At 63.4% G+C, this 20,361-nt stretch overlaps 3 protein-coding genes across 5 annotated transcripts in view; 1 reads left to right on the top strand and 2 right to left on the bottom strand.

Moving 5' to 3' along the window:
• The first annotated feature begins 2,645 nt into the window (after positions 1-2,645).
• CHST13 (carbohydrate sulfotransferase 13) lies at positions 2,646-9,680 on the top strand. The gene is made up of 3 exons (XM_061397319.1): positions 2,646-2,794; positions 7,438-7,520; positions 8,228-9,680. Exons 1-3 carry the CDS (start codon positions 2,698-2,700, stop codon positions 9,068-9,070), a joined length of 1,023 nt encoding a protein of 340 aa, XP_061253303.1. The 5' UTR covers positions 2,646-2,697; the 3' UTR covers positions 9,071-9,680.
• Positions 9,681-10,350: 670 nt separating this feature from the next.
• Positions 10,351-20,068, bottom strand: C22H3orf22 (chromosome 22 C3orf22 homolog). 3 transcript variants are annotated; one of them, XM_061397321.1, is made up of 4 exons: positions 19,982-20,068; positions 11,916-12,045; positions 11,335-11,466; positions 10,351-10,679 (listed from the first exon to the last, which is right to left on the bottom strand). In XM_061397321.1, the coding sequence occupies exons 2-4, from the start codon at positions 12,002-12,004 to the stop codon at positions 10,496-10,498; spliced, it is 405 nt and encodes a 134-aa protein (XP_061253305.1). In that variant the 5' UTR covers positions 12,005-12,045; positions 19,982-20,068; the 3' UTR covers positions 10,351-10,495. The 3 variants fall into 3 exon arrangements, with proteins under 3 accessions (XP_061253305.1, XP_061253304.1, XP_061253306.1); XM_061397320.1 differs by lacking the exon at positions 19,982-20,068 and adding an exon at positions 14,348-14,496; XM_061397322.1 differs by lacking the exon at positions 19,982-20,068 and adding an exon at positions 14,348-14,610 and having other exon boundaries at positions 10,505-10,639.
• Positions 19,781-20,361, bottom strand: part of TXNRD3 (thioredoxin reductase 3) — a 49,088-nt gene continuing 48,507 nt past the window's right edge. Inside the window, exon 21 of the mRNA XM_061395660.1 lies at positions 19,781-20,220. Coding sequence (XP_061251644.1) covers positions 20,158-20,220 — 63 coding nt within the window. The 3' untranslated portion in view covers positions 19,781-20,157. The remainder of the gene's footprint in view (positions 20,221-20,361) is intronic.

The following is a 20,361-nucleotide window of genomic DNA, read 5'->3' as shown; positions in this document are numbered from 1 at the left end:
CCAGCAGCCCCAGGTAGGGGGTGGGCAACCGCCCTGGGCGTGGACCCAGCTCGGCTGCCGGCCAGCCCACGGCCTTGGGCGCCGTCCCAATGCACACACAAGCGTGTGAGCGCCCACGCCTGGTGCGTATGCAAGAGCCTGACGCGTCCCACTGTTTGCACCCGGGGACAGCGGCGTCAGCTGGACGCCCTGCCCCCGCGGCCAGCCTGCGGGGTTCAGTGTCCATCATGTGGGGGTGCAGACCGAGCTCTGCGGGGTGCGGGGCCCGCCCACGGCCACACAGCTAGTCCTGGTGGGGCCGCCGCTGGCCTCGACGTTGATCCAGAAGGACTCTGGGGCTTTCGCACTGTGCTCCACAGACAAACCAAGTAAAACTGCGGGAGTGACGAGGCGCCAAGCAAGGCCGGCAGGCCCCCAGCGTGCCTCCCGGGCCTGAGCCCGGCCCTGACCCTGGACATGGCCCGTCCTCTTCGGCATCGAGTGCCCGCGCTGGATTCTCCCCCAGGCCCACGCCTGTCTCGGCCAGCCTCTCTTCCTCGCCCCTGGCGACCAGCACCGCGAGCCCAGCCCTGCCCGCCTGGCACCGTCACCCAGGCCACGCTGGGCCCCCGTCTCTGCCAGGCAAGACCTCGCACCCGGGGCCATCAGCCCCTCCCTGCGTCCCTTCCTCCCTGCTTCCACTCTCCTGCCCGGGGGTCTTCTCTGCACACCCTGACCACTGATCCGTCCACTTTCAACACAGGGCCCGCACCCCGAGACCACCCCCTCCTGACCATGCACAGCCTCCCTCCAGGCCCCACCCCCTCCCTGCCCCCCGTGGTCCACCAGGAGCCCCAGCGTGGCCACGACAGGCTGGGAGCGGGGACGCCCTGTCTGCCTCTCCGGCTTCTCCCTTTGGGGTCTCCTCGACAGCTGTCTGCTGCGGGACTCATCTCAGCACCTGGCGCCTCCCTACGCACCCCTGTCGTCTTCACAGCCCCTGACCAGCTGCGATGGTTGTGCCCACTCGCTCCTTCTCCCGTGCCCACCCGAGCCCTGGGCATGTGGGCCCTCCCACCCCAAGACCCAATGCAGTCCTGGGGGCCTCTTGGACGTTCCTGGACTGGGATGGGCTGAGATGTTGTTCTAAATGTGGCCACCAGGTGGCAGCACAGGGCCCAGGACGCCTGCCTGAGGGTGCCTGCGGCTGGGACTGCAGAGAACCCAGATCCTCAAGCAGGTGGTAGGGGAGGTTCAGAACCAGCTGGGCGAGTGGATGACCCGGAATCTGGGTCCCAGGCCCAGAGCAGCAGCAGCCCTGCCTTCAGGTTATTCTGGGGTGAGTTGGACGCTCCCCAAGGCCTTCTGTCCCGGGCGTCCGGAAAGTCACAATACAGAGCTCCTGGTTTGTCCTGGGCGGCTTCCTGCCCTCTGCTCTTTGAGACCTAGGATAGAATTTGGAGCCCTATCTTTAAGACAGCAGAACCGTTATTTACTTAATATTGTCCCCTAAGTAACGGGAAGAAATTTTTATGTCACCACCTTAACAGAAGCCAGCGCCACCTGCCAGACACTAACAGTAATAATACACTAATCTCCAGTGTACTTAGCCGGCACTGGCTGAGTGCCATGCTGAACGTCTCCTGGGTCTCATTCGGTTCCCACCACACGGTGAAGTGTGTCCTACTGCAAGCCCACTTCGTGGGGGAACTGGGCGCAGAGGGGTCAGGCAGCTCTCCTGACCACACACAGCAGCTAAGCAGAAGCCGGCAGGGCTGGAAGCAGTTGAGATGCACCCCTTTCCCACACACTCACGCTGCTCAGGGTTGGTTCACGCACACACACCCAGATCTGCACACGCAGTGGGCAGCTGGACCCTGGGGTCTGGAGTGTCTCCCAGCCCCCTGGGGCGCTGCGCGAGTGCATTTTCAAGGTGGGATTCACTCTCACCAGCCTGCACTCAGGAGTCCTCAGTGAGTTCTGAGTGCTCCCTTGGGGTCTGCAACAGTTGTGGGGAGGAGGCAAAGAACAGGAGTCCTGATGTCCAGAGGCGGAAGGAGACCCCCGTCTCAGCACATCCCCCCCTCCTCCCATCTGGCTGCCACCTGCAAGGCAGGACCTGGAGACCCCCATGGAGAGCAAGGCTAAAGGGTGGGCTCCGGTGAGGGAGAGGCACCCTTGGCCTGATTCTGGGGCTGGGGGAGTCAGCGGGGATCTCGTACAGGCGGCTTCACGCAGCAAAAGAGCAAAGGGGGCACCGGGTGCCCCGACCCGCTGTGATGAGGGTGCTCGGCGTCGGCGGAGGACGGCGCCCGGGCGAGCGGGCGGAAGCGGGCGAAACCGCGACGGCGACAGGGCTTCTCCGTCAGTCTCCACCCTTCGCGCCCTGGGCGGCTGCTCACTGCCCCGCTGGACGGGGTAGGGGCCGGGCAGACTGGACGAGTCCACCCCCCACCTCCGCCCCGGCTCGCCTCCAGACAGCAAAGCCCTTGCACCGCCGCGCCTCGGGGTGGAGTGCTGTACACGCCGGCGGGAGGGTCCCGGGTCCGGATCCAAGTGCGGCCCTGGGGCGCGGATTCCGGACGGCCCTGGGTTTCGGGTTCGGTCTGAGCACGAGCCCGTGGGCGGGTCCAGGGGCGGGACGGAGGTCGTGCCCCGGGTCCCACTCCAGCGCGGGCCCCACTGGGCCCGGCCGAGCGCGGCGCGCTCCGGGCGAGCATGGCGAGCCCCTGCTGGCGGCGGCGCGCGCTGGCGGCCGCGTGTCTGGGTTCCGTGCTCCTGCTCTTGGGCGCCGCGCTCCGCGCCCTGCGCCCGGGTGAGTGCCTGCGGGGGGTGGGGTACCCGACCAGGTGGGGGCACCTGCGGTCTCTTCCCGGGCTAGGGCACGGGGGAGGCGCGGGGAGGGGGCGCTCAGAAAGACTCAAAGCTGCGCCCGCGTCCCGGGTCCCCGCAAGGGCTTGCGATGCGGTCTCCCAAGGCCGGGAGGGGGACGGTCCGGGCCTCCCAGCGTCTGTCCAGGGACCAGGTGAGCGGTGGGCCGAGGAGGGCATTAGGCCACCCGGGTCTTTGCCTCCTTTGCTTCGCCCCACTTCGCGCCTGGAAGCTCCCCCCTCCCCAGTGTCCACAGCCGCGGGTGGGTGGCGGCCTGACGCTCCGGTCCAGGTGGGTCCCTCCGCGCACCACACTTTGCACCAGGAAGGACTCGGTCTGGAGCACCCTCCTCAGGGTCCGGTGTGGGAAACAGGCAGCCCGTGGTGCCAGCCGTGCGGAGTGTCTGCTCCAGCATGTGCTGCAACTTGACTCACTCCAGAGGCCTAGGGGCCGTGGGCCGCTGACCTGCTGGCTGCACAGGCCCCGGAGGTCTGGAGGTGCCCAGGCAGAGGCCTGTCCTGACTTTGCCTTTCCCGGCTGTGGGTGTGTGTGTGACAGTGTGTGTGCATGATTGCATGTGTGCACGTGTGTGTGTGCATATGAGGAGCGGTGGAGGCCAGGAAGGAAGGTAGGTTGAGGTCCACTCATGAGTGGCCTTGAGTGGCAGGCTAGGAATTGGGGTGCTCTCCACATGGCCTGGAAGGGGCTATCAGTCTTTAATACTATCAAGTCACTAGAAAAGACCCTGATGCTGGGAAAGATTGAAGGTGGGAGGAGAAGGGGACAACAGAGGCTGAGATGGTTGGATGGCATCACTGACTCAATGGACATGAGTTTGAGCAAACTCTGGGAGATGGTGAAGGACAGGGAAGCCTGGCGTGCTACAGTCCATGGGGTCGCAAAGGGTTGGACATGACTGAGCGACTGAACAGCAACCCAGATGCCAGGCGAGGTCCAGGGGTTACAGGAAAACAAGACGGTCCCCTCCTCACTGAGCCGACTTCCCCTGGGGCATTCAGACACCCGCCGCACGAATTGAATGGTCTCAGCAGTAACGAGTGCCATGAAGAAACTAACAGCAGTCTGGCCACTGGAGACGCCCCCTTTCTGGAGGGATGTTTGAGTTGAGATCCTAACGAGAAGTGTGGGCCCCACAGAGGTGAGGTTTCTGGAGAAGCAGCCCGGGCAGAGGGCGCCGGTGTTCACAGAGCGGCAGGACAGCGAGGGGCGGGGAGCCAGGGCAGGCCCTGGAGGGAACGGGACTCGCTGGCGGCCAGCAGGAGGCTGTAGCCTGGGCTCTGCCAGCACCTGGTGTCCGAGGCGGGAGTGAAGCCTGTGACCGTCCCAGGCAGAGCGATCCACCCAATCAGGGCTCCGTGCCGGGGGCCGTGGAGCTCAGGGTGGAGAGGTCACAACTCTTCCAAGGGAAAAAGGCAGGATCGATTTTTCCTTCTGAAGGGCTTGACCCCTGGAGGGCCTGCAGGTCAGCAAGGGGAGCTGACCCGGCCAGGCCGTGCTGCTCGGCCAGTCTGCTCTTGCGACACTGGCCTGGCTAGAACTTATTAACCAGAAAACTATGTGGTAACCTCTGCTCCCTGGGCTGGGGGTCGCCCAGCACAGCGTCCTGCAGGGCCAGTCCCAAGGAGCCCAGTGCGGCTGCGCCGGGCCTGTCCTTAGGGTGGGCTTGTTTTTGGCTTCCCATGGGGCACGCTGCCCCCCTGCCCGTGGTGCTGTGAGGGCAGGCAGGCAGGGTGGTGTGCGGGCACAGTGGCTCCAGGAGGCCTCGGCAGCTAAGGACGCACTCTCACCGGGGCCTGGCGTCAAGCCTGCTCCTGGCCCCTTACTTGCTGGGAGGCCTCAGCATGTTTCTTTGCCTCTTTGAGCTTCAGTTTTCCCATCTGTCAAATGGGATAACGGTAGTTCCGACCCCTGGGGGCATGGTGTCAGTGAGCAGAGCAGGGGTGCTGTGCGCTCCTGCCTGCTCCCGGGTCTCCCGGCCACTCCTGTGCTGCCCGGGACATGCCAGCCCACGTGCAGCAGGCCCGGGCTGGCCCACTGGGCACCCCCAGATTGAGGGCAGCGCCCTCCTTCGGCCTGCTGCCCCTTCACACCCAGCTGGTTTGCTCTGAGCTACTCCAGACCGCTTTCCCCGTGTGTCTTTCCCCTTCTCCCAGCCTCCGCCCCTGCCGCCGGGAAGCTCTGTCTCTGACACCACTCAGTTCCTCCCCGCTCCCTCCTTCTCTCTCTCCCTCTCACTAACCTCCTGCTATTTTTGTTTCCTTTGTCAAAGCAGAACCCGCTTGTGGTTTTGCCCAAGTGGCTGCCCTGGGCTGGCTGAGGACACAGGCGGGGGACTGGGGCAAGGGGGGAGGAGGCTGCAGGAAGCTCCATGGGGCCCTTTGGGGACCGCCCTACCCTCAGAGCCCCCGCCTCCAGCTGTGGGGGGGATTGGGGGGGCTGGACCCAGGGACCTTTCATCCTCCTCCACACCGGCCTGCCCGCCCGCTGGACCAGGGTTCTGCTCCTGCGCTGGCGGGGTGGAGCTGGGCAGCGGCGGCCCAGCCCCGTCATCACTGCCCCTGGCTATTCTGGGGCCTCTCCCCTTCCACCCACTGGCTCTCAGGGGCTGGTGTGGGACCTGCTTTCCCTCAGGCTTCGGTCTGGCTGGGAAAGAAGAGGCTCCACCCAAGGGCTGGTGTTTCCAATAGGCTGGGTTCCTCTGAGTCGTGGGCCTGGGGTAGAGGCGTCCTGGTTTGTTGCTCTGCCTGCCCCCCCCGGGGGACACAAGCCTTTCCCCGTCCCCCCTCAGGGCCTCCACCCCCACTGGAAAGAGGTGAGGCAGAGCCCTCCTCCCAGGGCTGTGGGAGGTGCCTGGCTAGCGTGGGGCCACCAGGTCCTGGGGCCTCCCTGCCAGCGGGCAGCCAGAGGAGGGCGGCTCGTCTTGCGGGTCACTGATGATCCTGAGGACACAGGCAGGCCCTGTGGGCCTCACCCCTCCAAAAGCCTTGGTCACAGCTGAGCCCGGCCCTTATTCTGGGGACACTGGAGTGGGCAGGGGCCCTTGGGCTGCCAGAGGTGCGGCAGGGAGCCGGGTGCACATGGAGGGGTCTGCAGGCCCAGCAAGGCCAGTCTGCCAGTCACTGACTTGTTCCTTTAACCAAGTCCCCCAGGCAGTGCTCAGCGGTGCTCAGGGGGCTCCCAGGCCTCAGCAGCCTGGACTGTCAGCATGCAGACCACGGGCCCCACCCGGGGGCCAGAACCTCTGGACGTGGGCCAGGCCCCGGGCACGCTCAAGCTTGGGAACCGCTGCCTGTGGTCAGTTGGCCAACACAGCAGTTCACCAACTGTTCAAGTTTGCTTGTTTGCCAAAGATTGGTCTTAAGGAAAATGCTTGAATCCTGGCAGCATTTTAAGACTCCTCAGTTTGTTGAAAGCCAAGGATCATTGAAAACTTCCTTTTCTTATGAATTTATTATTTTCTAACGTGATCCTGAATTATTAAAGATATTCTTGTGAATATTCCATATTCTTACAAATTCAATACATTCTTGACAGCCATTAAATACATTTAAATTTGCACACCTCGGTCACATAAAATGTTCTTAGCTATATTATTTTTATGAAAGTCAAACTGTTAGTCGCTCAGTCATGTCCGAGTCTTTGTGACCCCATGGATGTAGCCCTCCAAGCTCCTCTGTCCGTGAGATTCTCCAGGCAAGAATACTGGAGTGGGTTGCCATTCATTGTCCAGGGGATCTTCCCGATCCAACGATCAAACCTGGATCTCCTCAACTGTAGATTCTTTACCATCTGAGCCACCGGGGAAGCCCTATTTCTATAAGGCCCAGTACTAACATCACCTCTTTCATTTCCATTTTTTTGTAATTTGAGTCTTCATTCTTTTTTTCTTGTTCAGTCTAACCAAAGACTTGACAATTTGGGTGATATACTTAAAGGTATTACAACTTGTTAGATTTTATTGGTAACTGTAATCATATCTAAGACGAATATGAGACTGTGGCTGTTTGGGGAAGAGCGTCAGTACACTTGGACACTGCCAGTGAAACCTGAGAGTACCGGGAGGTGGGGCAACCCCAGCAGGAGACGGAGAAGCCCCTGCAGGCGTCCCCAGCGGCCACCTGACCTGCTCACCTGCACTGCCACCAGAGAGCCGGCAGCTTGGCGGTGCGACCCCAGCTGCTGCCGACCCCTGCTGCTGCCTGCCCCCAGGGCCGGGAGAGGCTGGCCCAGCCTCCCCACTGGGCCCTCACCCTCAGGCTGCATGGACGTGGCTGGCAGAGGTGGGGTGTGAGATGGAGGCAGGTGGGGCTGGGTGGTCAGGGCCTTCCTAGAGGGCAGTGGTTTCCCCTTTTCCCATTGTTTGCTCCCGCCCAAACCCCTGAAGCTCTGGAGGGCAAGTTCCCTGCCCTGGTGACAGGGACTCGGTCTATCAGTGACCCCCGAGGCAGGCGGGACATGGGGGTACCAAGACCCAGGGGTGGATGCAGTGTGCCCAGGCGAGTTGGCCGAGCCCCTAGGGCCACGGGCAGTCTGGTGCCGCGGCGAACACCTCTCCCTCGCCCCCAGCGTTCGAGAGCAACGCTGTGGGCACAAGCTGGCTTGGCGGGAAGAGGAGAAGCCCCTTGCAGACGCTCTACGACCTGGACCAGGTAGGCAGACCCCCCTCCCCCTGCTTCCTCCAGCCACAATGGCCAGAGCCCGTGTGGACCTGCTGCCTGGGGGCTGTGGCCGCCTCGAGCTCTGGCCAGGGAGCGAAGGCCAGGTTGTGATGGGGCAAACGCTAGGGGCAGGCGGAGAGACCTGGGGGCGTCCAGCCGCCCATCTGCCCACCCAGCCCTCCAGGTGTGGACTATGCCCGGCTCTGTGCTGCAGCGTTCCGCGTGGGGGACATAATGAGCAGCGGGCTGTGTGCCACCCACAGCAGGAGGGACACAAAGGGAAGCCCCAGGCTCAGTGCTGCTGGGACAGGGAGACGGGCCAGGCGTGCCACCCTCCACCCCCGAGCCTGAGGGTCCACATGCTGTTCCCAGTGTGTGCCGACTGAGTGCACAGGCCCAGCTCACACACGCCTCTGAAGGTGCCCTCAGCTCTACTGAGCACCTGCCAGGTACGGGCCCTGCTCCAAGCCAGGGAGCGAAGGCAGGCGCCTCACCTGAACCTCTGCCCTTGTGGTGCTGATGGGAAGGGCCTGGTGTAGGTGGAGACCCCTCCCTGGGCAGGGGGGCGGTGACTGGGGGGCGGTGACTGGGGGGCGGCAGTGAGGACCTGCTCGCGATCAGTCGCATCCTCCCCGCCCCTCAGCCGGGTAGGCTCACGGCCCCTCACCCGGGCTCCCTCTGCGGCCCTGTCCCCGCAGGGCCCGCGCTCCGCCCTGGCCGAGGTGCATCGGCAGCGGCGAGAGCTGCTGCACCGCGCCTGCAGCCGCCACACCCGGCGGCAGCGCCTGCTGCGGCCCGAGGACCTGCGGCACGTGCTGGTGGACGACGCGCGCGGCCTGCTCTACTGCTACGTGCCCAAGGTGGCCTGCACCAACTGGAAGCGCGTGCTGCTGGCGCTGAACGGCCGCGGCTCCGGCGACCCGCGCGCCATCCCCGCGCCCGACGCGCACGCGCCCGGCCGCCTGCCCTCGCTGGCCGACTTCAGCCCGGCCGAGGTCAACCGGCGTCTGCGCACCTACCTGGCCTTCCTCTTCGTGCGCGAGCCCTTCGAGCGCCTGGCCTCGGCCTACCGCAACAAGCTGCAGCGGCCCTGGGGCGCCGCCTTCCAGCGCCGCTTCGGCACCGACATCGTGCGGCGCCTGCGGCCGCACCCAAGCCCAGACGCGCTGGCCCGCGGCCACGACGTGCGCTTCGCCGAGTTCCTGGCCTACCTCCTGGACCCGCGCACGCGCCGCGAAGGACCCCTCAACGAGCACTGGGAGCGCGCCCACGCGCTCTGCCACCCGTGCCGCCTGCGCTACGACGTGGTGGGCAAGTTCGAGACGCTGGCTGAGGACGCGGCCTTCGTGCTGGGCCTCGCGGGCGCGCCCGGCCTGCGCTTCCCGGAGCCACCGCCGGGGGCCCGGGCCGCCGCCCGCGACCGGGCCGAGCGCCTCTTCCGCGACATCAGCCCCTTCTACCAGCGGCGCCTCTTCGGCCTCTACAAGATGGACTTCCTGCTCTTCAACTACTCCGTCCCCTCCTACCTGCGGCTGCGCTAGCCCGCGGCCCAGGGTGCGCGCCGAGACGGCCCGTGCTCGCCCCGCCTGGGCGGACGGCGTCCTGGCGCAGCCCGCCTCGCCTCCGGGGGCTGGACCCCTGGGTGCCTGACGCCGGCCTCGTCGAAGCACGCTGGCTGGCGGGCGCGTCCCCAGGACCCTGGAGGACGGAACAATAGGCTTTTAGGCTGCGAGGCTCTGTCCTGAGCCTAAACGTGGCGCAAGACTAGAATGCTGGCTCTGCGCTGGCCTCCACCCCCAGGGGCCCGCCCATCTCACCTGCCCTGGTCACTGCAGCCCGGCCACGGAGAGACGCCTACCCCCGCACCCCACCCCGACCAGACCCAGGGCCGGACCGGCCTTGTCTCTGCCTCCGTGGGCGGTGACCTGCCACCTGGGCACCCTGAGGACCCCACCACACGGTGCGCCCGGGGGCGGGGGCGGGGGGGGGGCCTGTTCTGGCTCCTTCTTGGCCTCAGTCCAGCCAGATGCTGGGTGTCCACCGTTAACAGAGCTGAGTAGGCAATATAGGAGCAGACTAGACAGGACCGTGGTGAGCCGGGGAGCTCGCCTGTTTGAAATAAATGCGTTTTGTTACTTTGTGAAATATGGGTTTGTGTCTCCCTCCGCCATTTGTTCTGGGGTCTGAGGTGGTCTGGTCTTGAGCCTGGATCACCTTCCCAGCAGGGCGCAGGTGTCAGAGGTTGTGTGCGGACCGGGAGAAGGAGCGCAGACACCCTGGGGGGTTGCCACGTTCTGGCTGCAGGGGGGCAGTGATACTGGGGAAAACCCGTCCTTTTACTCTGCCTGGGCCAAGCGCTAAAGCCACACCAGCTCAGCCAAGCCCTGTGCCTGGGGCCGCTGCCGCCCTGGTGTGCGTGCTTTTCTACCCAAGTTTTGACAGGCGTGTACACGTGCAGCACACAGGTGTGCAGCACACAGGCGTGCACCCCACAGGCGTGCACCCCTACGTACACACGCGCACACACACACACACCACTTCCTAATACACACACGTGGCACCAGCATTTAGACTCTGCTGTGCTTTAAGAACTGCCTGAGCACCCTTCCTAGACTGTCCCGATGGGGGTGGAAAGACTGCCTCTTCCTGCTCCTCCTCCAGGCGCAGCCGTGGCAAAAAGGCGCCCACTAACGATACTAGGTGGTTCCCCTTCACACGCGCTCCCCCGAAGCAGGACTCCAGAGTATCGCCATCCGGCTATCCCAGACGCCTGAGTGTATTTGGGGGTAAATGCGAGGAAATGATGCTCACACTGCAGAGCTGACCGTCACCGCATTTTATGGATGAGAACGTGGGGCCGGCGTGCAGACAACCGTCCAGGGCTATGAACCTGCAGCGTGTATCCGCGGGCGACCTCTCCAGGGCTCCTTGCCTCCCCATAGGTCACCTCTGCCTGGTGGCCACTGTCACGAGCGCCTGGGGGCTGAGTGGCCCAGAGACTGGTGGTGCAGAGCGGGGCTTCGGGGGGTGGGCGGGGGTGCTGCAAGCCTGGGGAAGCGGCGGGTCAGCAGCGCCAGCTCCCAGAGGTTTCTTGGTGGCGATGGCGGCGGCTGGAGGCAGGACGGAGGTGGGAAATCCGGGGCCCCCAGCCTGGAGAATCACACAGAGCCCCACGCTGACCCCAGGGAGCCGGCCTGGCCCAGACACGGGCCTGCCAGCCTGGGGGCAAGCCACAGCGGGTGCCACTAGCACGGTGGCCACCTCCCCCTGAGACCACCCTCCCCCTCCAGCTCCCCCATCTCAGGGGCTCCGTTATCCTCAGATAAACTCGGCCTTTAGCTTTGGGTGATCTGCCCACTGCCAGGGCTCAGGGTGCGAGGCAGGGCGGTCCTGGGGGCAGGCCTCAGCCCCCGCCCCCTGCCCCCCACACAAGGACCTGGCCACACGGCCTGAAGGCTCTCAGAGGGCCCGACGTGACGAACCCTTCCACGGGAGAAGCTGCAGCCCAGCCCGTCAGCCCAGGGGAGAAGAGGTTCAGAGGCCCGGGAGCACAGTGGAGAAGACACAGCCTCGGCCCCGAGGCCCCATGCCCACTCACGTCGGTGCGGGTGGTGGGCCGGGTGGGGCCCTTCAAAGAGACAGTCTGGGTCAGGGCAAGTGTCTGTGCATCTTTGCGTTTGTGTGTGGGATCTGGGGGTGTCCTCCGTGTGCAGGGTGTGTGGGAGTGAGTGCGAGTCTCCCCGGGGCTCGACGTACTCGGCCCAGACGTGCTGTGTTCGCGTGGGGGCCTGGGGCTGAGACTCACCCTCGGACGGGGATGGACCTCGTGGGCAGCAGCGTCTTCTGCAGCGGCAGCTGCTCCCGCAGCAAGCTGCTCATCTTCGTGAGCACCCAGGGCCGCAGGGGCTCCGAGCTGGTCTCCGTCAGCCAGGAGAACCTGTGGGCGGTGACGGACCGGGGCTGAGAGCTGAGGGCAGGTGCCCCTGCCGCGGGCAACCGTGAGGAGGCCGTGGCCCCCAAGGTTGGGCTCGGGGCTGCCCTCAGCCCTCCCAGACCCCTCAACCCAGAGAAACAGGCCGCCAGGCAGAGGCCCCAGGCCGCCCAGCCTGCGGGCTCTGCGGGCTCCTGCCCCGCCCCCACAGCCAGACCCCATCACACCCCCCACAGGAGCAGGTGTGCTGAACAGGCGACAGGAAACAGCCAGCTGAGGCTCTGGGGGGCCCAGCTCAGGGGCGAAGGGGTGGTGTGGAGCCCGCCATCGGGGAGCACGGAGCAGCTCAGGGGACAGAGACCCCCACCCGCTCCTGCCGTGTTTCCCAGAGGGTGCTCCTGGGGTGGGGGCCTGCAGAAGGGGGACCCTCCTGGCTTGGGCTCAGGGTCTACTACCTGTATGGAAATTTCCTGGCAAACTTCTCCTGCGTCCTGGCCTTACTCTTCTTTCCCTGGCGGGACTTCTTGGGGGCCTTCGGGTCCATCACAGAAGGGGGCTACAGTGAGGTGCACCCTTCAGCCGGAGCTGGAAGAGAGGCCGGAGGAGCCAGTCAGGACTCGAACAGCAAGGCTTCCCCGACAGCGCACGGAGATGGGGCGCCGAGGAAGGCTGTGAGCCCCCCAGTGCTCAGCACACTGCTCCACAAGGCCTGCTCTGGTGTGTCAGTGTGTGTGTGCACGTGTGTGTGTACACGTGTGTGTGTGCAGCTCTACACCACGCCCATCTCCGAGTCGCCCCTACAATCTGTGTGTATGTGTGTGTGTACACGTGTGTGCACACAGCTCTACACCAAGCGTGGGCTCTGAGTGGCCCCCACAGTCAGAGGGGCCCTCGGCTGACTGGCCCTGCAGGTCCCAGATGCTGCCCCCTCCGCAGCCGCATCCACCCCACGCGGCCCAGCCGGGGCCACCTCGGCTCTCCAGGCCATGTGGGGCCGTGGCCGCACAAGGTCGCACAGCCAGAAAGGCGCGGCTGGCACCCTCAGGAGATGGGCTGCCCCGTGCCATCTCCAGGCTGGGTCTGCAGGGGCTCCTGCCCGAGGCTGGGCTGGACTGACCATCTCCCCCTGGGCCCCGGGAGCCCCCAGGCTGGGTCATCATGAATAAAGCTGCTGTGGATGTTCACGCACAGATTTCCACACAAAGATGCATCCCTGTTTCTCTGTTGCACGCGCTGGGAGTGCAGTCGCTGGGCCAACGGAGGCCCGTTGTTTTAGTTTTAAAGAGATCTGCCCCACAGCTTTCGAGTGGCTGGGCCATTTTCCTTGCCCCACAGTCACGGGTAGTTCTCTTTCAAAGGATAAGACAAGAGTAAGGATGACCCAAGCTGGGGCGGAGCAGGACTGGGCACAAGGCTGACTACAGGGGCTCATGAGCCCCTCGCCCCAGTGGCTGTGCTCATGCAGCCACATCACCATCCCGTGACCTTCGCGGGCTGAAGCCAGCCGCCTACCAGGCCCCTCCTGGCGTGGGGGGCCCTGGTTCCAGGCGGGGGGCTGTGCAGACACCAGCGGGACCGACCGCACCAGGTGACAGGATCCCCGGGAGCTGGCGCCCTTGAAGCGGCCCTGCTGGCATCTCAGGGATGGGGCGGCCGGGACAGCTGCGAGGCTGCTCTCCACTGCACTGCCCCTGGAGGGCCTAGGGGGCCCGGGGATGAGCACGGCAGGCCTCTTTCCTGCCTTCTCACCCTAAGCCCCGCTGAGCCAAGGGAGCGGCTCCCAAACACGGTATCTCGCAGCAGTGGGGGCCTGTCCCCCCATCCCCGCCGTAGAAGCCGCTGAGCCACAGGCCCTGAGGGTGAAGGCCACGAAGGCCCCCAGCACCAGTCTGAGCACGCACGCACACGTGGGCACACAGCTCCCGGGGGCCCTCTGGCCTGCATCATCGCCCGTCCACCCTCTGGGGGGGGCACTGCCCCCTGCTTCTCTGAGCTGCACACAGCTCCCGGGGGCCCTCTGGCCTGCATCATCGCCCGTCCACCCTCTGGGGGGGGCACTGCCCCCTGCTTCTCTGAGCTTGAGTTGCAGCAGCTGTGTTCCTGTGACCACACTTTGCTGTCGGATCTCCTGAGACCGGAGAGAAGCCTCGGAGAAACAAGCACGTCTTTCCGGGCAGGGGCTGGGTCCCCAGGAGCCTTGGGCCCCTGGGGATGGGGCAGCCCTCTGCACCAGGGCAGGCCTTGGGCGAGGGACCTGGGCTGGTATGAGAGCAAGGCTCTCAGCCCCTCCCGGGGTGCCAGGCTGGGATGCAAGGAGTGGGCAGGGGGCCCAGGTCCAGGACGGGGTGAGCCTGCGGGGTGTCTGGGCCACGCTGTGGGCCCTGGTTTACTTCCCCACCTGATGGCAGACAGGCCGCTATCGCCCTCTTCAGGTGAGGAGACCGAGGCTCTGGGGGGAACTGCCCTGCCTGCATCTCTGTCCCCCACCCTGCAGTGCGTGGGGGAAGAGGTGGTGTCCAGGCCACATGGCTCCCACAGTCCTGGAGCAGCTGGGCGACAGAGGGTACCCCAGCAGTGACCACAGAGGACATGGCCCTGCCCAGGAACCCAGGGCCTGGAGGGGGCGGGCAGGGGCCCCGACACCCTACCCGGGTCGCCTGCGGACCCTCTTGGTCGTGGGCCTGGGCCTGTGTAGTGTGGGAAGCCTGCTCTCGCAGGCAGGGGGGCCCCTGGGGGTCCAGGCTGCCACCCCCAGCCCAGCGGAGATGCTGCTGGTGTGGGTCAGAGCGGCCGGCAGTGACCCGGCCCGGGAGGATGCTGATGTGAGGGCCGGCCCCCCTGCAGCCAGAAAGGTGGAGGTGAGCAGAGCCCAGGCCCAGGTACTCACTGGCTGCCCTGTGTGATGAACCTGGGGGAGGCGAATGCTGGCCACGGTCCTGGCTGCCATGCGCCGCCAGGCTCTGGGCCCAGGATGCGGGGCCAGGCCCGCAGCCTCACCCAGCATCAGAGCCCCCGAGGTCACAATCAGTGACTCCTGGATGGGGAGGGGCCGTGGGAGGGGCTGCGTGGAGCCAGGCTGGTGGGCACCCCGTCTCTGAGGACCCTGCATGGGAGCACCCACAGCCACACACGTGGGAGCAGAGCCCACACGGGGCCTGCAAACAGCCCACCTGGTGGGAATAAAGCTCCTTCCTCGGAGCCTCCCCGATGGTCTGGTGGCTAAGGCTCCACTCTCCCAATGCAGGGCCACAGGCTCCATCCCTGGTTGGGAACTAAGGGGCCAGGTGCCAAGCGATGCGGAGAAATAGTAAAGAGAAGCTCCTTTCCTGGCTGACCTTGACCTGAGCCCTGGCTGCAGCCCAGGAGCGGCCGGGCTGAGGAGCGCAGGCGTAAGGGTGCAGCTCCGGGGTCTGCTGCCCCATGGAGACCCCACTGGGCTAGGAATCGACCGGGCTGCCGGTGGACGAGCAGCGGGGAGCCTACCAGGCCGGGGCCCCAGCTCAGCGTGAGGACCAGGGCAGGAGGGGAGCGGACGGTGCAGACGGCAGGGCCTGCCTCCGCCCTCACGTCCTTGGCCTTGATCCGGAGGGTCTCGGAGCGGCCCTGACGTGGCGCTCCTGTCCAGGGCTTTGCTGGGGGTGCGATGCAGGATGAGGCCCGAGGGGAGCCCCGTGGGGACCCCTCTTCCTGGTCCCTCCGCCCCTCAGCCGTCCCTGCCCTGAGGTGGGGACCCCCTTCCCTCAGCACTTCCTGCCCTGAGGGGGGGCAGCCCCTCCAGGTGGGGCTGGGAGGCATCCCGTCGCTGGGTCAGCAGTGAAGAGTCAGCCCTGCAGTGGTGGGCTGAGGGCAGCAGCCTGCTGGGGTCCAGAGGTGCGCACAGGGCCAAGCCCATTGTTCTCGAAGATGGAAACGAACCGAGGGGCAGAGTGAGCAAGACGGGGAAGGAGGCCTGCAGCCAGTGGAGCCCCAGGAGCCCCCAGGCGGCCCACAGCTGTGTAGGACCCTGAGCACCTGGAGGTCCCGGTGGGCTGGGCCTGTCCTGAGGAGCGCAGGCAGGAGAGTGTCCACCAGGGAGGGCCGAGGGCCACCTGCCCGGGATTGTGGCTATGAGGGGTGCCGGGTGAGCCCCCTGCCCGCCCTGCCAGGGCCCGGCACTCACAACCCTCCTGGAGAGCCCCGTGTGCGCCCCGTGGCCAGGTGAGAGGGACTCCCAGGGGCTCTGGCACACTGGTGAGGTCACGGTGCCCAGGGGCCCGGGGCTCGGCCCAGGTGACGGCAGGCCTGTGGGCAGGTGGGGCTCCGTGCTTCTGGTTGCTTCTGCCCCGGCCCCTCTGCAGCAGCCTGACAGTCTAACACCAGTGCTGAGAGGAGGCCTCCGCCGGGACAGCGCGGGCCGGGTGAGGCCAGGGCGGGCTGGGGCGCCGCAGCTGCTCCGGGTGCTCAGTGCAGACAGCCGCTACAAGGCGTGCGTGGGAACACCAGGCGTCTGTGCGGAGAAGGAGGCGAGCGGGCCGGGAGCCCTGGGGTGGACCCAGCGGCCAGCGGAGCTCATGCAAGGAGAGACGTGGTCCCTGGAGGGAGGCGGTGGATAATGGGGCGGGCCAGAGGGACACTCGGGCGAAAGCCACTCGCTGTGCGCACGGAGGCCACGAGGGGCTCGCAGGCCACCACGGGGGGTGGGCGCGGCCTTGCACGAGGGCACAAGTCCCGTCTCGGTCAGCCTCTCTGCCTTTCTGCGGGGCCCCGACCCCGACGTGGGCAGGTAAACATCTGGGTCTGCGGTCCAGGTGAGTGATGCCTGGCCTTGGATGGGGGTGCGCGCGCCGCTGGGACATCAACAGGAACTGAAGACATGCGTCCGGAGCAGAGCGTGCACAGCAGAGAGGGCCTTGGGTTAGGAGGCTCTGACGGCTCACGATCAACTGAACATTTATTCCACAATACCCACGACCAGACAGGCCCACAGACAGAGAAGACGCAGTGAGGGGGCCGCCAAAGCCGGACTTGTGTCGTCTGTGAACAGACCCAGGTCTGCCTCTTCCTTTCCAGTGCGGACGCCTTTTGCTTCTTTTTCTTGTCTGATTACTCTCTCTAGAACGCCAGGGCGAGTTGCATGAATAGCAGGCAAAGCAGGCATCTTTATCTTGTTCCTGATCTTAGAGGAAAAAACCTTTCGGTCTCGTCTCAATACTGAGGACGGCGTGATCTGTGGGGTTTTCACACGGGGCTTTATCGTGTTGGATTTTGCAGATGCTTTTCTGTACCAACTGAGATGGTCACGTGGTCTCCGCCTGTCATTCTATTAATGTGGTGTCTCATCGGGTGAGCTCCTTATTGGGAAACACCCTCGCAGCCTCGGAACAAAACTCACTTCGCGTACAGTCCTTTAGAGACCTGCTGGGCCTAGCAGGGACTTCCGCCCTGCCGAGGACGTGGCACCGGGCCGTCGGGTGCTGGCCAGGGTGTGCTGGCTGCGTCTCCATCCGGCTGTGGTAGCCTGTGACAGTGATGCATAGAATGACTTGGGAAGTGGTCTCTCTTCTTCAGCTTTTTGAAAGATTTTGAGAGAAATTGCTGTTAATACTTCTTTTACGTTTCACAGAATTACACCATCTGGTCTTGGGCTTTTTTTTAAAGCTGTTGGTTCATTTTTTTAGATCAACTTCATTAAGGCATAACTGACACACAATTAAATGCAGTTAAAATCCTGATAAAATGCACGAGGAAGTAGCCGTCTTCACCATTTTAAAGTGTATGTTCAATTCCAAACCAGTCCATCCTAAAGGAAATAAACCCCAAATATTCACTGGAAGGACTGATGCTGAAGCTGAAGCTCCAAAACTTTGGCCACCTGATGCGAAGAACTGACTCACTGGAAAACACCCTGATGCTGGGAAAGATTGGAGGTGGGAGGAGAAGGGGGCAACAGAGGATGAGATGGCTGGATGGCATCACCGACTCGATGGACATGAATGTCAGGAAACTTTGGGAGACAGTGAAGGCCAGGAGCCTGGTGTGCTGCAGTCCAGGGGGTCACAAAGAGTCAGACGTGACTTAGCAGCTGAGCAGCCAGCCTGACGGTCGAGGGTGGCAGCTCAGTGAGCTCTCATCTCCGTTCCTCCGTGACGCGCCGGCCGTTTGTGCATCTTCTGTGGATAAATGTCTGCTGAGGTCCTTTGCCCATTTTCAACCTGCGTGTTTGTTTCTATGTCACTGGGTTTGGAAGTTTCTCAGTATATTCCAGATACTGCATTCTGGAGCGTATCTCCTCTCAGACGTGTGGCCTGGACATCTCCCCTCTCCTTCTGGGCTTTAACTTCTGCTCTGTACAGTGTCCTGGTGCCCTTGACCGCACTTACTTTTGCTCTGCACAGTGTCCTGGTGCCCTTGACCCCACAAAGTTTTAACCCCTGAGGTCCAGTCTGTCCATTTGCCTCGTCTCCTGTGCCTTTGGCCGCATGAAGAGTCACTGCCAAACTCAGTGTCGTGGAGCTTGGCCCTGGGCTTGCTTGTGAGCTCTGTGGCTTTTGCGTTTAGGTCCCTGGCCCACTTTCAGCGGACGTCTGTATACGATGTTAGCAGAGATCTGACGCTGCCCTTTGGCGTGGTTTCCCAGCGCCAGCGGGAGAAAGAGGACACTTTGCTATGAAAGGGTCTCAGTGCTGCTTCCACGGTCCCCCCGACCTGACACGTGAGGCCTGACTTCCCTGTTCTCCACACGCCCCACTCTGAGCTGGGACCATGCTGTTCTCAAGCTGAGGATCTGCAGTAAACTCTGAAACAGAAAGTGTGTGATCTCTGTGCTTTTTCAAGGTTGTTCTGAATGTTCAGAATCCCCTTCAGGTTCTACAGGAACTTCAGGACGGGTTCTTTCATTTCTGCAAAAGTCACTGCTGAGTTTTTGACAGAACCTGAATGTGTGATTGCTTCAGGCACAACTGACATTCTAACAGCATTAAGTTTCCTGATCCACAAACACAGGCTGTCCTTCCACTTATTTGTCTTCCTTTTCTCAACAGTTTGTAGTTTTCACTGTACAACTGTTCCATCTCCTTGGTTAATTTAGTTCCTATGAATTTTCTTCTTCTGGGGGCTACTCTAAGTGGAATCGTTTTCTTCTTTTCGATACGGATCACGGTTGGTGTACAGGCTTTCACCGGACTTCCTGGAGTTGACTTCGCATCCTGCAACCTGCTGAGCTCATTCACCAGGTCCAGCAGCTTCTGTGTCTGGACATGAGGCGTCTTCAGTATTTTCTACATCTACAACCCATCATCTGTGAGTGGAGATGATCCTACTTCTTTTTCTTGCCTAATTGCTCTGCATAAACTTTTAATAAGGACTCTGGTGAGCAGAAGTGCAAAAGGCGGCAGCCTTGCCTTGTGAGCTGATCACTGTGGGGCTTTCACGTGCAGCTTTTGTTACACAGAGGTGGTTTTCTTCTATTCCTGGTTCGCTGAGTACTTTTTAACCAGGACAATGTGTTGAATTTAGTCAAATGCTCTTTCAGAATCAACTGATCTCATCATGTGACTCTTTTCCCTTCATTCTGCCGATGAGGTATACTGTGCCGATTGGATTCTTCGTGTTGAGCCACTCTTGCATTCTAGACACAGATCTCAGCTGGTTACAGGGTGTAATCCTAGGAGAAGACCTACCTGAAGGAGAAGAAACGGTGACTAGATGCCAAGGCCGAGACAACGCAGACAGCAGCACTGCCTGGCCAAGGCGCTGAGACAGCCGTCGTGAACAACGCTCCAACAAGTAAGAGAAAACGCTCCGCCTGTGTTACACCCTGTTCAGCTGCCGCCAGCCCACACGCAGGAACCAACAGCGTCTCCTGCGGGCCACCAGGCTGCCTCCACGGCAACCGCTCTCCCACCTCGCCTGCTCGTTTCTCCGCAGTAGCTGGACTCTGGGACTGGTAAGCTGGGCACCCCGCCCCTCTGCAGCCCCCTCTGCCGCCTCCAGGAGGGCAGCAAACACCCCGTCCACAGACGGTGACCCCGACTTGCTTACTGGCCTAAAGTTTCTTTAAAAACGAAGTTCTGACCAACGGACCAGTGGGCCAGTGGGAGGAGGGCAGCCCAGGACCGCACTGCCGTCTGGAACCCTGGGCGTGGGGCTGGGGGGTCTGCTTGGGAGGAAACAGGCTCCTCCCCAGGGAAGGCTGCCCGCCTCCAGCCCTTTGAGATGCCGACAGGCGTGCACAGCCCAAGGGCAGGCCCTGGCATCACCTGGTCCTCTGCTAAACCAGCCTGTGAGTGAACAGACTGTGAGCAGAACCCTTTTAAATAACTTTAAATTAGATTTCACACAATACAGTACTGAGAACCTTTTAATATTACTCTGAAGATCAACAGGCTGAACACGCCCCCTGGAGTCAGTTTCATAACAGAGTCTGTTTCCTTGAAGCAACAGGGAGGGGCTCAAACCGCAGCAAGCGGAGTCCTGACCTGGACGAGTCCGTCCAGAGAGGCCTTGCGGAGGAGCTGGCGGGCAGAGGTCGGTCTTGGCTCACCTGGCGGCTCTGAGCGAAGACGTCAAGGAGGCAGCGAGTCTGCCCTCCCGTCAGCCCAGCCGGGCGGCGGCCCCGCGCCGTCCCGCCTCCTGTCCCCAGGCAGCGTGGGCTCCCTGCGCCGCACGCGCTGTCTCCCCGCCGCGGGGTGGGACAGGACGGGGCGGCGGGGCCTAGCCTCAGCAGCCCTTCTGCGTGATGTCCAGTCCCGATGCCTTGGTGATCTCCAAGGTGGTGAACACCTGCCCGGGGAGGAGAGACAGCGATTCACACGCAGCCGTGCGGACGCCAGTTTTAGGAGGACGCGTCCCTAATGCGACGCTGATGCCGCCCTCGAGAGCACACGGCTGAGGACAGCGGGCCCCTCCCCGTCCCCGGAGCCC

The sequence above is a fragment of the Bos javanicus genome, chromosome 22 (assembly GCF_032452875.1).
Source record: "Bos javanicus breed banteng chromosome 22, ARS-OSU_banteng_1.0, whole genome shotgun sequence".
Lineage (NCBI taxonomy): Eukaryota > Metazoa > Chordata > Mammalia > Artiodactyla > Bovidae > Bos > Bos javanicus.
This window is presented reverse-complemented; position numbering and strand designations above follow the sequence as displayed.